The sequence below is a fragment of the Chionomys nivalis genome, chromosome 24, assembly GCF_950005125.1.
Source record: "Chionomys nivalis chromosome 24, mChiNiv1.1, whole genome shotgun sequence".
Classification (NCBI taxonomy): Eukaryota; Metazoa; Chordata; class Mammalia; order Rodentia; family Cricetidae; genus Chionomys; species Chionomys nivalis.
Window position 1 is genome coordinate 41,919,560 of NC_080109.1, and position 16,931 is coordinate 41,936,490.

The 16,931-nt window shown below is 44.5% G+C and overlaps 1 protein-coding gene across 1 annotated transcript; it reads right to left on the reverse strand.

The window, feature by feature from the left end:
- Positions 1-15,199: 15,199 nt before the first annotated feature.
- On the reverse strand, positions 15,200-15,559 carry LOC130866035 (60S ribosomal protein L36-like). Its single transcript, XM_057757272.1, has one exon. It carries the CDS (start codon positions 15,543-15,545, stop codon positions 15,207-15,209), a length of 339 nt encoding a protein of 112 aa, XP_057613255.1. The 5' UTR covers positions 15,546-15,559; the 3' UTR covers positions 15,200-15,206.
- Positions 15,560-16,931: the final 1,372 nt, after the last annotated feature.

A 16,931-nucleotide genomic window follows, 5' to 3' on the forward strand; every position in this document is an offset into this window, starting at 1 on the left:
AGCAGCCTGTGGAGGCCATTCTTACTTAAACCACCACAATTGTCATACAGAATTTTCAATTTAGATATTGTATGACTTTTTTTCTGTCTGTCCATTTGTGTGCTCATCACACACAGTGTGTGAGTGAAAGTCAGAGGGCAGCTTGCAAGAATCGCCTGTCTTCCTCCTACCATGTGACTCTTGGAGACCAAAGACTTGTGAGTCAGCTTTGCTGGTTCTTCACCTGCTGAGCCATCTCGCTGGTCCTAGGACACAGGTTCAAATCCTCCTCTAATGCTGTGTTGCTCTTGAGCACACTCCACTCTCAATAAACATAAAGTCAAAGATAAATCACAACATTGGAGAACCTCCTTTGTGGGAAAATCTGTCACAGGAAGAATTATTTGATAAACAAGATGTTACTACTACTTACGGAATATTTTGTTCAGAGGAATTGAATAAATCCTCCTAAAAGCATTAGAACTACAGAGAAGAAATAAGACAAGGTCTTGCAATGTAGACTAGTCTGGTTCCAAACCTGCAATCCTTCTCCCTAACGTGGCGTTCTGGGGTTACAAGTGCACCCCATCACTTCCAGCAGTAGGTTTTTCAGTCTGCACACAGGCATTTCACTACAACTGTAAGGAAGCTTTGTTTACAGAGAGTTGAGGCCGTTCACTGTCCTTGTCCTGCCTTTTCTCTGGAAGATGAATCCCTCTTTCAACAAGTCCACGCAAAGCCAAAGGTGTCTGATGTGTCTGATAACAGCCAAGAGGTGTCATTGTGTGACTGTGAGAAGCTAATTTCACCTGTAAAGGAGATGATTCGTGTGAACATTGCTGGGTGTCATTTTTAACATGCTTGTAAACGGTGAGCACGCTTTTTAAAAATTCTCTCTCTAATACATTTGGAATCTTTGGCCCCTTCTCCAGTGATCTTTATTTTGATAGTTGGAATTTTTAAGTGTGCTAAACTGATTGTTAAATTTAATTAAATGATTATTTTACTCCTAGTGTTAGGAAGATATTCTCATCAAACATAATAAAACAAGAGATTCAACATCATTTCACTGTTTAAAACAAATTATTATGATAGTCTCACTATAGATTAGTATAGATTGGTGGGAAAGTAGGAAGGCAAACTACAATGTATACATTTCTATTTGTTTTCAAATTATCTGGGGGAAACATTATTGATACCTTTCCCCAAAACAGCTATCAAATTAAGTTAATTGGCCTGGGAATGGGATGTAGCTTAGTGGCAGAATACTTAATTAGCATGCTTAAGACCCTCCATTGTGAGTACTTAAAAATGTTTTGGTAAAATTAAACTAAATGTTCTGTAGTAACTATTTAAATGTGTTCTTTTTTAACACATGAAGTGTCGAAAGTCTCTCGCCAACACTTTCAAAAATAGCTGGGAAACCATTAGAATAGTTGGCCTACAATTCAACTGCGCAGCAGAGACTTCGGGAGCCAGGATGAGTGTGGCAGTGCATCCTACCTCCTCAGAGCTCACAGTCCAGGAGACACAGTCCAGGGCACTTACTGTAGGTAGGAATAGTCTGTGTGTGAGTGTGTCTGTGTGTGTGTGTGTGCAGCTAAATCAAATTTAAGGAAGAGAGTATCAAATGGGCACAAATTCTTTCTTCATTCGTTCCCTCAGCCTTGCCTCAACTGTGCAATAGGGAATAAAATGTGCTTAGCCATCTCAGGCAGCTCTCTGCGTTCCTTCTGAAGTCGCTGGGCTTCTACACACTTCTTTTTCCTTTCCCCGTTGCACTGAAGCTGCTGCCACAGTGTAACATTGGTTCAGGGTCAATGTAACAATGTTACAATGTAAACCACAGTGTAACAATGGTTTCAGGTCCTTTAATACTTAGAAATCCCCCAGTGGTTAAGTCGGCTGCCTGGGTTTTTCACAAAACCACTCACTTAATTGAGCAAGAAAACAGATAAATATCCAAAGCACAGGAAACAGAAAGATCAGTAAACATTTATTTATTATTTTACACAGATATGGGAGGCCCACCAGCAGTTCTAAAGCATGGTTCTAAACAGGACTAAGATACAGCATTTTCGGTCCTTAAAGAGTCATGATTCCAGGCCTGATGACTTTTCTTGTACTAAAGGCATAAGATACAAACATTGCTAGATTTTATTTCCACCAATTCTTTAGTAATATGACATTCACAAAAGTATTCAAAACACCACTTACTATTCAAAATACTTCCCTGCTCTTCAGAAAATATCTTTGTGTTGTTGTTGTTTTGTGTTGTCTTTTTCCTTTTTAACAGTATTCAGGATCAAGCCCACGACCTCATATATGTTAGGCTAGCGTTCTAACCCCCAACCTACTCCATCCCCAATCCTGAGAACTTTCCCAAATTACTAGTTTAATTAGGCTACTTCTTAGGAGGTATTAGTTACCAGCACTGCAAATCATTAATTGAGGGGTTATTTTTTTTAAATTAGGATAATACAAATTTTATTTAAAAATTCACAAACATTAACATATGAAAGAGAACTGAGTCTGGGTAGATGCTATAAAACATAGTAACTTTAAAAAGAGTATTTTTAATTTTAATTTTTAATTTTAATTTGTCCTGTCAACTCTCATCCTTTGAGTTGCTACCCACTGAAAGCAGCGACAGACTTTAAATTCTTTATACTCCTTTAAAGTATCTAAAAACCTAAATATTCAATAAATGAGACTGAAAGATTAAATAAGGCAAGGTGATCTCTATATGTTATAATGATCATAAAAGTCATTTCTTTATAAACCATGTCTCACATCCCTCAGCCCTTTGGAAAACAGTGGAGTAGGGTCTAGAGCAGTCATGCATATGCCCATGGTTCTCCAGGTCCTCTGTCCATCACAGTTACTGCCCATAGGGCTGATTTCACTAGACTACTTCAAACAGCCTCCCTTCCCCTGAATTCCACTCAGGTTCAGGCATGTGTGGTTGTTTGAAAGAAAATAGCCCCCAAAGAAAGAGGCACTACTAGGAGGTGTGGCCTTGTTGGAGTAGGTGCGGTCTTGTTAGAGGAAGTGTGTCATCATGGGGATGGGCTTTGGGGTCTCTTTTCTCGTTTCACTCAGTGTAACTGTCAATTGACTTCCTGTTGCCTCTGAGTCAAGATGTAGGACTGATGTGGGATGTCCTTCTGTATATGTGTTGTGTTTATTCGTTGATGAATAAAGGTGTTTGGGCCAATGACTTAGCAAAGTAAAGCCAGGCAGGAAATCAAGAGAGAGAGAGAGAGAGAGTAGGTGAAGTCAAAGAGATGATGTGTAGCTGCCAAAGGAGACAGACACCCGAACTTTACCAGATAAGTCACAGCCCTGTGGCAATACACAGAATAATAGAAATGGGTTGATTTAAGAAGTAAGAGCTAGCTAGGAATACACTTAAGACATTGTCCAAGCAGTGTTGGAATTAAGATAGTTTCTCTATGATTATTTGGGCAGCTGGGAAACAAGCAGTCAGTCTCTGGTTACAAAATGACGCCCACTGTTTGGCAATGTACATTTGCATGAAGCCTAAAAAACTTTTAAAGAAAGCACTTCTAGACCCACAAAAGTGGGAGTCACTTGGAGCTTCTTGGTATCTGCATTTTTGTTTTCAGACAGGCTGTGTTTGCTGGCAGCTAGCAGAGGCATGGCTCCTTTAAAAAAAAGTTTCCTGACTGAGCAGTAGCAGTAAAAACTGTGAGGTGTAGCGCGCCACGGCATGGCGCTGTCATGTTCTCAGGGTCTGGCACTAAGCCCGTTGCTGCCATTTGCTAGTTGTCCCTAGTTAGTAAACAACTTCTGTGCATGCTCACCTCTGGCCCAAGAGTGGTTTGAATTCCACCTATCAATTGCTCACACGTCTTGCTCACGCGATCGCCTCAGTGTGGGCCGAGCCAATCAAGCAATGACACATCATAGGCGGACCAGGCGCTGTATATATTCCCCGCGCGGTCGGGCTCGGGGTCTTTTCGCCTCCATCTAATCTTAAATCTTCTGCGCTCCAATAAAGTACGTTCCAAGAAGAATCCTGTTGTGGTAGTCTTCTCTGCCTGCGGAGTTGCGCGCCAGTGAGGCTTCTTTAAGAAACAGCTTATTGGTTCATGCTGGCAGCACAAAGAGCTCTGACTCTTTTGGGAAGTCCTGCACTTAAATGGGGTTTGTGAGTAGCTGATACTAGTTGCTTAATGGCAATATAGACCTGCTGTGTCCCTGGTACTGGGGCGGTGATCATGGCTTGTAGAAGCGGTGAACATACATACCTCCACCATGTTGGACTGGACAGAAAAAACAGGCAGGGCTGCAGAGTGGGTCATAACCACATTGTCCACTTAACATTAAAAAAAAAAAAAGGTGCTCCTGGTTAGAAAATGATTACAGATATGCAATTAAGACAAATTCAGATAGAAATAAACCTATGAACAAATCATAGTGTGTTTTTAAAATGTACACAAGCTTGGGAGAGAGAAGAAAGAGAATATAGACAGTTATAAAAAGAAATAGTTTTTAAAAAGTAAAACCAAGTCTTAAAGAGACAGTTAAAGTAATATAAAAGAGTACAGACAGTCATAGATTAAAGGAGTAAAGAAATATAAGCCACAGAAAGAGGGAATATACACAGAGAGTCTGGATTATGTGTATTATTATGCTTTCTTTGAATTTTTTGACTGCAGAAAGACATTTGATTTGGGGCTGCTAAGTTAAACCAACATAAAGGTATCTTGACTTCAAAATTTTACACTGAGGATATGTTACTTTGGAAAAAAGGTTCTGCTTTTGTTTCTACAGAAGATGAGAACCTGTGGATTCCTTCCGGCTAATGTGGTTTGTTGGAACAAGACCCCAAAGTAAAGGTCTCCGTGAACCCTAAAAATACTTTGCCTAACAAACAGCATGTAGCAGTTTGGAGAAAAGTATGCCCAGATTTCCAAAATAATTGTTTATAAATGTTTGTTTTCCTTTAAAGGGAGATATGACATGAAAATGAATATTTTTCTTTGGTGTGGATCTCATTCTATTGATACTTTTTTTTTTTTGTTTTGTTTTTTTTGAGAAAGGGTTTCTCTGTAGCTTTGAAGCCTGTCCTGGAACTAGCTCTTGTAGACTAGGTTGGTTGGCCTCAAACTCACAAAGATCCGCCTGCCTCTGCCTCTCGAGTGCTGGGATTAAAGGCGTGTGCCACCACCACCTGGCTTATTGATACAAATTTTAAATTGATTTTGTTACACTGTGTATATGTATTTTTGCTCTTGTTTAATGTATTGTGTTCATGCAGCTCATTTTAAAATGTAATATATAAATAAAAATTATATAGATTAGTAGATACTCATCTGTAATAGTCAAGCTTGTAGTCAAGTTATATTAATAGATAGTCATCTATAATAGTCAAGCTTGTAGTTAGTTATATTTTCTAGATATACAGAGATATATTTCAGTAAGATAGATGTCTTCAACAAGTCAAAGACCTATGGAATATGGCATTTAAAATTTTTTAAAAACTTAGACTCTTCTTTACATTGAGATATGTCTGTTTCTGGCAGCACCAATTACTTTAGAGAGTTAATGGGCATTGAAGAAACTCATTATGGAATTTGCCTTCACTGTGACAAGGCTAGCCATTTGGGCAAGACACTGCTCTTGGCTGTACTGTTTAATGGTATACTGTATGAACTGGACATTTAGGACCCACAGAAAAGTGACTGCTAAACTTTCCAAAAGATGGGATGGTCCTTCAGGGTTCCTGCTTCACAGAAGAAACTGCCAGACATTCTGCAGGACACAGAGGAAAGCAACTGATGAACTTTGCCATTACAAGGCAGAACAAATCTTCAACTTTCCTGCTTCATGGAAAAGTCTGCTGGATACTCTGGGACTAAAGGCTGAAGATGGATACCCCAACATTACAGAAAAACTTTGGGTGACTGTCTAGGGAGCAAGATGTCTCTCTGTCAGTTCTAGAACTTTGGAATTTATTTATAATGTACTTTCTTTTTACTTGGGTAATATTATATCCTTCTGGGGTTTTTGAAGAGTTGAAGACAGATACTTATAGTTTTCCTTAGTTATGATAAAGGGTAAATTAGATATAAAACTTTACACTCACAAAGATAGGACAGATAATAGAGTATTTTTTTAATTTGCCAAGTATAAATGAACTAAATATTGTAACTATAATTGTTGCTTGATAACTGTTTTGTATATATAATTTCACTATGTTAAAGTTAAAACCTTTTTTATTTAGATATAAAAGGGGAGTTGGTGTGGGATGTCTTTCTGTATATGTGTTGCATTTATTGGTTGATGAATAAAGCTTTTTGGGCTAATGACTTAGCAGATTAAAGCCAGGCAGAAAATCAGAACAGAGATGGAGAGAGAGAGAGAGAGGGGGGGGGGGGGGAATTCAAAGAGATGCCATGTAGCTGCTGAAGGAGGCAGATGCTGGAACTTTACCTGGTAAAGTGGTGATACACAGAATAATAGAAATGGGTTAATTTAAGATGTAAGAGCTAGCTAGAATACACATAAGCCATTGGCCAAGCAGTGTTATAAATAATATAGTTTCGTGTGATTATTTGGGTCTGGGCAGCCGGGAAACAAACAGTCTTGGCTACATAGGACTCTCAGCTGCAATACCATGTCTGCCTGCTGCTGCTATGCTCCCCGCCATGATGATAATGAACTGAACCTCTGACCTGTAAATCAGTGCCTCAATTAAGTGGTTGGAGTCATAATTGCTCCTGGCAACACCGATCTATTCCCCAGAGAATGCTGAGCACCAAAGACACGCCACTTGGAGCTTGTTTTCTTCTTGGCCAAACTGGCCTTTGGAAAAGGAACTGCCCATGCCTCAACCACTGACAAAATGCACAGTGTCTGGACTGGACAAGCAGGATACAAGAAGAAAGATTGCCAGACCTTGCCTAGACAGGGTAAAATGGTTTTGAAATTTTTCCTGCCTCTGAAAATGGCCTGTCAATTACTCTAGAGCTTAGCCAAAGCTGGTTGCTCTAACATTGCAAATGAGACTTTGGGGGATTGCCCAAGTAGCCAGTTGTCTCTGTCATCTACTACACATTTTAGAAGCTGCTTGATTGCACTTCCTGACTACTCAGTTAATATTGTGTCCCTTCTCAGGCCCTCAAAAGGGTTAAAGATTAGATAGTCATAGTTGCTTTCCTCTCATGACTTAGCCAAGCTATTTCTAATATCAGACTAAGACTTCTTAGGAGAGAATAATTATTGAAACATTTAGCATATGTTTCTTGCTTAATATTGTTTATGCTGGTAGTAATTATAATTTTATACTTGATATCTGTTATTATTGTATATAGTATTTCATTGGGTTTGGAACTCTCTTATTTAGACCAAAGGGGGAGGGGATAGGGAACCTCCTTTAGCCAATGGCCTTTGAGAGGCTGAACCAGGTTGGGAGTGGGTTTGGGTACCAAAAAGCCCATGGGTCTGCCCATTCTCTCCCTTCCTGCTTGTCACCCCTGGATGCTGGTTTCCATTCCTGTTCCCCGTTGTGATTTGTGAGTTCCCCTTTAATAAAGAACCCCTTATACCCTGTTTGAAGCTAGTGTGGGATTCCTTTATTCACATTTCCCTCCTTCTGACTCGTTCCCTTCAATGGTGTCTCTTCACAGCAATGAAAACCTAACTGAAATACTGTGGGGACCAACAAAAGATCAAAGCAGAAGGAAGAAAGAGAATGGAGTAGTAATTTCTTCATCCCATCTCCATCCTTCAAAAGCTCACGGCTCCAGCCCAGGGCTCTCTCCTGTACGGATAGCCACCCTTTCCCCAAGTCCTGGAGTCTTGAAAATCAGTTCCTCTCCACTTCCTTTCAGACCTAGGTCTGAGAAGGCTGCCAGATTGACGGTTTCTAGTGGCCTTCCCAACTATGCAAGTATGTGTTACTTGGATACTGCTGAAACCTGTCTCAGACTGTTGGTAGAAAGTCAAACTCAGGTGTAGATAGCAAACAGTTGATTGAATCACATAACTGAAAAATGCAGACATCTATCTTCAAGTAGCACGAGTGGTGTCCTCAAAGCTCTCAGAACTAAAGGAGACTGACAGTCAGAATGTCACTTTCATTATAGGATCATAAGTCTGTGTGCCCCTAATTTCAGCATCGTCAGAAGAGGCAGCAAGAGGCTGATGGTAGACAGCAAGCCGCAAGCAACTTTGACAGCACTGAGGACCTGAAACATGGAAACACAAACTACCTGCTTCATGTGGGACCAGATGAAGACAAGAAAACAATGGTGTGAAGGCACAGATGGTCTTGCCGGCTAGAGAGGGGAGAAATGAGGAAGAGAATGGACAGGACCAGCCTGGGAGGAGAGCTGCAGCACCGGGAGGGGAAGGAGCAGAACATTAAGTAATTAAGTGCTGCAGGCCTGGTGGATAACTGGAAGGACCAGGACCAGGACCCCAGCGGCAGTGGCCAAAAGAAGAAAAGCAGAGGAGCCAGTCAGAGCGGGCACGAAGGATTCAGAATCTGAAGCGGGCGCCAGTGTGGCAGTCCTGTGTTTAGCCCGCGAGAGTGCAGGTGCCTGGATGACACCCCACTTTGCCCTTTTGCAGCTGCAAGGGCTGGAGAGCATTTCCCAGAGCAGTCACTACCTCAGCCCTCCAGAAGTAACGTCTCATGTCTGATGAGATGCATGGGTGTGATTGAAGCCAGAGTCCAGAAATGGCTTTGGAAGATGAGAGAACAATGCAGGAGCTATAAGATGCTGTAAACGCTCAGAGGTGCTCCTCCTGCTTCCCAGAACATCTTTCTCTGAAGATTGTGGGAGAGCCCTAGAAAGTCACCTTTGTTCAGGAGCCAGATGCACATGCAATTTGGCTGTCCCCAAAATCCTTTACTACAAACAAAAAACAAGCAAACACACCAGAGGCCGGTGGCCCTGACAATAGGTGCTAACACTCACTTCTTGTCCAAGAGGTCACAGATCTGGCAAGACAGGTAACTAAAGATGGTAACAATCTCTCTCACACACATTCTGGGCATTGCCCAACTAGGGTTTCATGAAGCCACAGCTTTAGACGAGAGGCCACCAAAGTCACAAGAAGACCGAAGCACTATACAGCAGGTGCTTTGGCCCGTCAGTGATACTGTAGCCAAATACCTGAGTCCGGGTGATTGATAGGTAGTGGAATTTATTTCTCACATTTGGAAAGTTGGGAAGCCTGAAACAAAGGTTCCCATGGCTTTAAGGTCTCACAGGGTTCTTTCTTTGCTTCTAACCACCACACTGTAACCATGGTTAAGGGTCCTGCCACTGAAGCTACCACCACAGTGTAACCATGGTTCAGGGTCCTGCCACTGAAGCCACCGCCACACTGTAATAAATGGAGCTTTCTTGCTGTGTCCTTACAAAGATAGGCAGAGAGTAAAAAGGGCTAAACTCTTTTCCAGAGACCTTTGAGGGCATAAAGTCCTTCTGCGATGACAAAGCCCTCATGGCCAGGTTCTGATAGGGTGGCAATCAATATATCTTCACATTTGTGAAATGAAAGCCTTTAACACCTCTAGCCATTAATATTCTATGCTATATTTACCCACATACAAACTTGTATATGTGCATTTGTGTATTCATTTATGTATGAAGAAAGAGGCAGGGACATGTGTCTTGGTGCTACTATGAGCTACTTGGAGCCACAGTCCAGAGCAGGTCCCATGCCCAAGAGTCAGCACAAAACAAACTCAGTGGTATTGGGGGAGATTTCGTGTTTCATTTTGCTTTGTTTGTTTTTTGTTGTTGCTATTGTTTTATTGTTTAATAATGAGTTTTATTTTCATTTTTGTATCTCTTAGTTTGTTTTTTGTCTCTTTTTTAAAAAAGAGAAACAGAGAAAGAAAGAACATGAGTTGGGTTGATATGGAGGCAGGGAGAATCTGGAAGGAATTAGGGGAGGGAGAAATATAATAAAAATATTGTATAAAAGTTTTTTTTCAATTAAAAGTTTTGATAACTGGGGGGGGGAACACAACCAACCAGCAGCTGCCTTGTCCATGTGGGCTTAAACTGGCAGAGGACACAGCTGCCCCTCCTCCCTCAGACTTGTTGGTTTGGGTGGGCACAATCAACCAGAAACCTGCCCAGTGACTCTGGCACATGGTGGACAGGCCCCATCATACCAAGGGCCACCCGAGGTTTCTAGGCCCAGGCACGGGAGAGAGGAAAGGCAACGACTCCGTGCCATGCCTTAACAATTGGGCAATCAGAACTCAGCCAAGCGCCTCCTGTGACCCACCCAAGAGCACTGCCGCCAGGCTGTTGGGCACCATTGTGTTGAGAGAGTAGAGTGAGAATGCAAGAGAGGGAGAGGGCTGGAGAGATGGCTCAGTGGTTAAGAGCATTGCCTGTTCTTCCAAAGGTCCTGAGTTCAATTCCCAGCAACTACATGGTGGCTCACAACCATCTGCAAAGAGGTCTGGCGCCCTCTTCTGGCCTTCAGGCATACAGACAGAATATTGTATACATAATAAAAAATAAATAAATAAATATTTTTAAAAAAAAAGAGAGAGGGAGAGGCGGAACGGCTCAAGGTGAGGTTGGTGAGGAACGGGCTGTCATGAAAGACCTGCTGGTCTTCTGAGTCCAGGGGATGTCTGGTCCTGGGGTATGGCCAAGGGCCAGGTGTTGGTCCAGTGCCTTGGAGCAGCCGATGGGGCCTGTGTTGATGTCTGTGGCTCCTGTAACTGCTGGGACCTGCGGTCTGAGCCGCCACCTAGGTCCTGCTGGTATCCTACAGCCACACTGCCACGGTGGCCATGCCAATGTGGGCAGCCTGCAGAGTCACCTGGGACCATGGTGACACCCTACCAGGCTGCTGCCAAAAACCATGTCTAGGTCCATGGTCCAGCTGTGGCCAGGGTCCATGCTGATGTCCTTAGCCCGTGTTGCCTCCAAGGGTCACAAAATGCCTGGGGTCTGGGCTGCAGCCTGTGACCATGTTGGTGTCTGAAGGATGTGCTGCTGCTGAGGCCAGGCCTAAATGACCAGTGCTGTCAGCTGCGGCCATAGTATTATCCAGATCAAAACTGTGGCAGACAGTCATGTCTGGGTCCATGGCCCTGCCCCAGTCAAAGTCTGTGTGAATGTCTATAACTCTTGAGACCATTAAATACCAAACCAATGCTGGGGGTCTGGGCTGCCACCTGGGGCCATGTTGATGGCTAAGGGCCATGTTGCCCTGGGGGCCATGCCAGTCCAAGTGGCCTGCACAGCCACCTGGAATCAATGTGACTTCCAGGCCCAGGCTGCTGCATAGGACCATGCCTGGGTCTGCGGGCCTACCACTGCCAGGTTCTATATTGATGTCTGTGGCCCACGTTGTCACCAAAGACCACACAGATGCCCGGGATCTGGGCCACAAACCATGGGCATGAGGGTATCCAAGAGCCATGCAGCAGCCAGGGACATACTGATCTGAGATACCTGTACTGTCCCCTGGGGCCATGGTGTAGTCTGGGCCAGGGCTGCTGCTGAGGGCCATGTTGGGTCTGTGGCCCTGCAGCAGCCAGAGTCTGAGTTGACATCTGTGGCTTCTGTTATTACTGAAAGCCATGTAGATGCCTGGAGTCTGGTCAGTCACCTGAGACCATGTTGGTGTCCGAGGACCATGCTGTTGCCGGGGCCATGCCGATCTAGGGGGCCATGCCGATCTAGGGGGCCATGCCAATCTAGGGGGCCATGCCGATCTAGGGGGCCGTGCCGATCTAGGGGGCCGTGCCGATCTAGGTGGCCATGCCGATCTAGGGGGCCATGCCGATCTAGGGGGCCATGCCGATCTAGGGGGCCATGCCGATCTAGGGGGCCATGCAGATCTAGGGGGCCGTGCCGATCTAGGTGGCCATGCCGATCTAGGGGACCTGGGGCTGTGGAGACAGCTGGGCACTAACTGCTACCTAGAGCTATCTCTAAGTCTGTGACCCTGAAACACCCGGGGTCTGGGGTGGTGTCCATGGCTCCTGTTGCCACTGAGGGCTCTGCAGATTTTCAGGGTCTGGAAAGCCACCTGAGACTATGTTGGTGCCTGAGAATCTTGCCGCCACCAGCGACATACAAATCTGGGTAGTCTGTGCTGCCAGCAGGCTATGGTGACCTCCGTCCTGCGCTGCTGTCAAGGGCCATGGCTGAGTCTGTGATTCTGCTGCAGCTGGGGTCTGTGATGATGTCCCTGGCCTGTGTTAGCACAAGGGGTCATGGGAGCAATGCTGTACTGAGGCAGTCCTGCCCTTCACTGGCCCTGGGGTAACTGGCCCCACACCTGTCTGGATAATGTACCAGAAGAACAGGCCCTACACCCTCAGGGGAGACCTGGCCCCCTGCACTCAGAAAGATGGCCCCATCCCTCACCTCATGTGTGAGCCTCACCTTGACAGCACACTAGACCTGACCCTGTTGTCAGGGGCACAGTTGAGCCAGCTCTGAGGGTATGACCCCACCCCATCACCTCATATGTCCCCTGCAGCTGTTGGGAGAGAGGATCCTGCCCCTTGCCTGGACATAGCAGTAGAGCTGGCCCTGGGGATGTGAGTGTGGGTGAACCTGGTCTGAGGATCTGAGAGCAGGAGAACTGGCCCCCTCCTTGCTGCAGGCTGTGCTGGGTGAGCAGAGGCAGTGTTGGAGAGCTCACCTGGGTGAGGACCATAAGGAAAAACTGGGGGACAAACCAATCCAACTACCACCCATGCCCAGAACCGGGGCTGTGAACTGGCCCACTCCAATATCCACCGAATCTGTGCACTGTTGGAGCATGTGAAGGGGCCAAACCTACAGATCCAAAACTGCAGGATCTCCATGTCACAGGACAACAGGATGTCCAAGAGGAGCCCCAGTGAGAGGCCAGTATTGGTGGCGTAACAGAAGCCAGAGGCCTTGAACCAGAACAATGAACACTTCCAAGTAAAGATGAATGGACTCAAGAGTAAACTGTGGACTCCAGGGGCAACACTGCAACTTCCATGACAAGGTTCTGTACTTTTGTTTTATTTTGTTGTTTATTTTTGTTTGGTATGGTTTTTCTGTTTTTCTCTTAAATTGGGTTTTGATGGGGGGAGGAGCTGCAAGGGCAGAGGGTGGATTCAAGGGAACAGGGAGATAAGTAGGATCATGATGTGAAATCCACAAAGAGTCAATAAAGTTAAAAATAAGAAATTAATTTTAAAAACTACAAAAATAAACTAATATTTTAAGCAAATGTGCCTCCAGGGAGGGTAGGCTGAGTGAGCTAAAGGGGACCTAAAGGAGTCAGGATTGGCAAGTCTTCCCTCAGGAGGCTGATCCACTTAATTCATGCCCACCTCTGGAGCACTGATTTCCCAAATGACCAGTACGGATGGGTTTATCTGTTCCTATTGAGAGTGGCCTGCTCCATTTTAACTCATTTCTCCAGCTTGGAACACTTTGAACCAGTGTTAGGACACCACAGTGCCAGGCCTGGCAGGAAGCATTGTCCTCCATTCCGGAGGTTGAGTCTGGGCTGCTGGCTCATATGGACGTGTGCTCAACACCTGAGGCCTGCAGTCCCCATGGTGAACACACCTTGGCTGACAGAGGAGTCTTCTGGTCTTCAGTAACACTGGTTGTTGATCTGCACATAAAGTTTTAGCCAAAAAACATCAGGACATATGGTCATGAGGCTCAGAAAATATACACACAGTAAAAATCTGTACTCCATCCTTGCCCTGCCATGCCTTCTGGGCAAAAGTGACATGCATTCTTTCTTAAGCCTCCGGCCTCTCTGCTGCAATGCCCGACACAAGACACTTGTGAGAGTTATTTCATCTCCTTTTTGGACATTCAGAGTCCAAGATAGGGGCATGAGAGCCACTGGCTTGCCCTCTGATGGGAATGAAGGAGTGTGTGGTTGGAGAGGGGAGAAGCAGCATGCATCAGGATGAATCGTCAAGTCTCAAAAGGGAGGGAAGTGTAGGCAAACTTTTCTGTCCCACTAGCCAGTTCCCAATAACCACACAGGGACTTACTATTTATTATAAGTGCTCGGTCTATTGCTCAGACTTATTACTAACTTGATCTTACACCTTAAATTAAGTCCTATTTATATCTACGTTCTACCACATGGTGGTACCTCTCTTCAGCCCAGCATATTCATTTTGCTTCTCCCAGTGTCTCCTGTGACCCCTCACTTCTTCCTCCCAGCATTCTCTCAATCTGGCTCTCCCACCTAACCTCTTTCTGCCCAGCTTGTGGTCAGTCAACTTCTTATTAAACCAGTGAGAGAAAAGCATCTTCACAGTGTACAAAAGGATTATTCCATAGCAAGGGAGGAGAAAGAGAAGGAGAGAGACAGAAAGCACAGGAGAGAGACAGAGAGACATGGATCTCATGATCCCCTTGAGGAGCATGACTCCACGACCTAAGGACTTCCCATTAGCTCCATGTCTTCAGGTCCACAGTATCTCTTAGTGCTATTGCCCTAGAGAACAAGCCTTTAACATGTGGACCCATGGAGAAAATTCAACCTCCAAACCACAGCATTCTTTATTATGATTATGATAATTATTAACAGGGTCTCACTAATTAGCTCTGGCTACAACTTACTATGTAGACCAGGCTGGGCAGAAAATCAGATATCTTTCTTCCTCTGCCTCCTGCATCCTGGGATCAAGGTGCAAGCCACCACACCTGACTGATAGTGTGTTTTAGTAAACGAGAAATGATTTGATGGGTAGACATGCTTGTAGTGCAAGTGTAGGACCTGAATCTAAATCCCAAGAACCCACATAAAACCAGGTTGTGTCATGAAGCTTCCGCAATCCCAGCATCCCTATAGAAGGATGAGATGCAGAGGCAGCAGACTCCAGACACTGCTGGGCCAGCCTGCTTAGTGCATGCAGCAGAATGCTGAAAGAAGACTCTCTGTCTCAAACACGGGACAGAGCACAGGCTGTGACACCCAAGATGACTGTCTTCTGACCTCCACACATTTGCCATGGTTTCCATGCTCCTGCATTCACACATGAAGGAGTATACACGTGTTGAAAATGTATATATATATATATATATATATATATATATATATATATATATAGTACATACGCAAATATAGAAATTTAAGAAAATTTGAAAAGAAATATGCTCTTACTACAAATGAATATTATGTCCTTTTCTTCTTCAGAACTTTTTCTTCTCTGAGATTCTTTTTTTTTTTTTTTTGTGCCACAGCAACGTTTATTGAGAACGGGGAGGGGAACAGTCCTTCTTGGCCGCCGCCTTCCTCATGGCGGCCAGCACGTTGCTCAGCTCCTCCCGCTTCCTCTTGGCGCGTGTGTGCGTGCCCACCCGCTTCTTGATGAACTTGAGCGCGCGCTTGTCCTTGGACACCTTGAGCAGCTCCATGGCGCGCCGCTCGTAGGGCGCGAAGCCGCACACCTCCCGGATCATGTCCCGCACGAACTTGGTGTGCTTTGTGAGGCGCCCGCGCCACCGGCTGTGCCTCGGCTGGCTTACGTTCTTCGTCACCTTGTGGCCCTTGTTGAGGCCCACGGCCATGGGGTAGCGCAAGGCCATGGCTGCTCCTCTCCGATGGCGGCCGCGACAGGGAGCTCTTCCCTGAGATTCTATCTGTGCTAATGAGTAGCTCAGTTGGAGTCTCTGTTCATTAATTGTTGTTGTTGGATAGATAGATAGATAGATAGATAGATAGATAGATAGATAGATAGATAGATAGATAGATAGATAGATAGATAGATAGATAGATGATAGATAGATTGATAAATAGATAGATAGATGATAGATAGATAGATAGATAGATAGATAGATAGATAGATAGATAGATGATAGGTAGGTAGGTAGATAGATAGATAGATAGATAGATAGATAGATAGATAGATAGATAGATAGATAGATTTCAAAATGCCCACTACAGCCTGCTCAGTCTCTATAATGTGACTTGTATGCATGTCTTTAGAGCTGAGATTTGGTGTTGGACAACCAGCTGCTGTGCTCTTCCCTGAGGAAGGTTATTTCTCCAGCTCTCAGCTGCCTGTAGTTCTCTGTTGGATTAGGGCATCAAGGGCTTTCCCTGTCCACATTTCAATAGCTATTGCTGTCCTTGCTCAGCTCATGTTTGGGCAGCCATGTTGGTGAGGTTTTATGGGTGTAGCTTCTGACATTTCTGGGGGATAGTCTCACAGCAAACTCCTCCAGCTCTTACAATCTTTCCCTCTTTCCTAATGATCCCTGAGCCCTAGGTTTGGGAGTTGTATTGCAGATCTCTCCTTGGGGACTGGGCTCTACAACTCTGTATTTTGTTGGTTGTGGTTTTCTGTAATGGTCTCCATCTGTTGATAAGAGACTTCCTTGATGAAGGATGAGGACTACACTTGTTTGTGGGTAGAAGGACCAACATTTAGAATGTAGTTGTGGACTCTGTTGGTTTAGTAAAGGATAGTTGTAGATTCTTCTCCAAGATTCACGACTTCACTAGCCCTGGGTAGTTGGCTAGGTTTCCAGTACCAATCATGATTTCCCTCCTGTTGAGTGAGTCTTAAGTCCTGTTAGAGAGCTGTTGATTACAGTCAAGACATGTGTGCTGATATTGCAGTGTTAGGGTTATTGTGCCATGCTGGTCAAGGTGGTTCAGAGTAGTTGATTCTCTCCTTTGGAAGATTACACTTAGATTAGACAAGCAATCATTTCTTTTGGTTAATCATATGCTAAATCATATGGAATTTTAAAAAGCATATTCTGAACTCTCAGAGTTTATTACTAAAAAACTGAAAGTCACAATAACAACTATATATGAAGGCACTTTAGCAATTCCTGATCTGTCCTGGTAGAAATGTGAACAGATCCCTGCTTGTGACTACTGTGTCCTGAGTACACCATCCTTCAAACTGTTAATGCCCAGGAAGAAACTATACAGGGGAGAAACTCTGTCATTTACCCAGTGCA

What these genes read in the sequence shown, in the direction of transcription:
- LOC130866035 (XM_057757272.1), bottom strand. Translation starts at nt 15,545, where the DNA reads ATGGCCTTGCGCTACCCCATGGCCGTGGGCCTCAACAAGGGCCACAAG.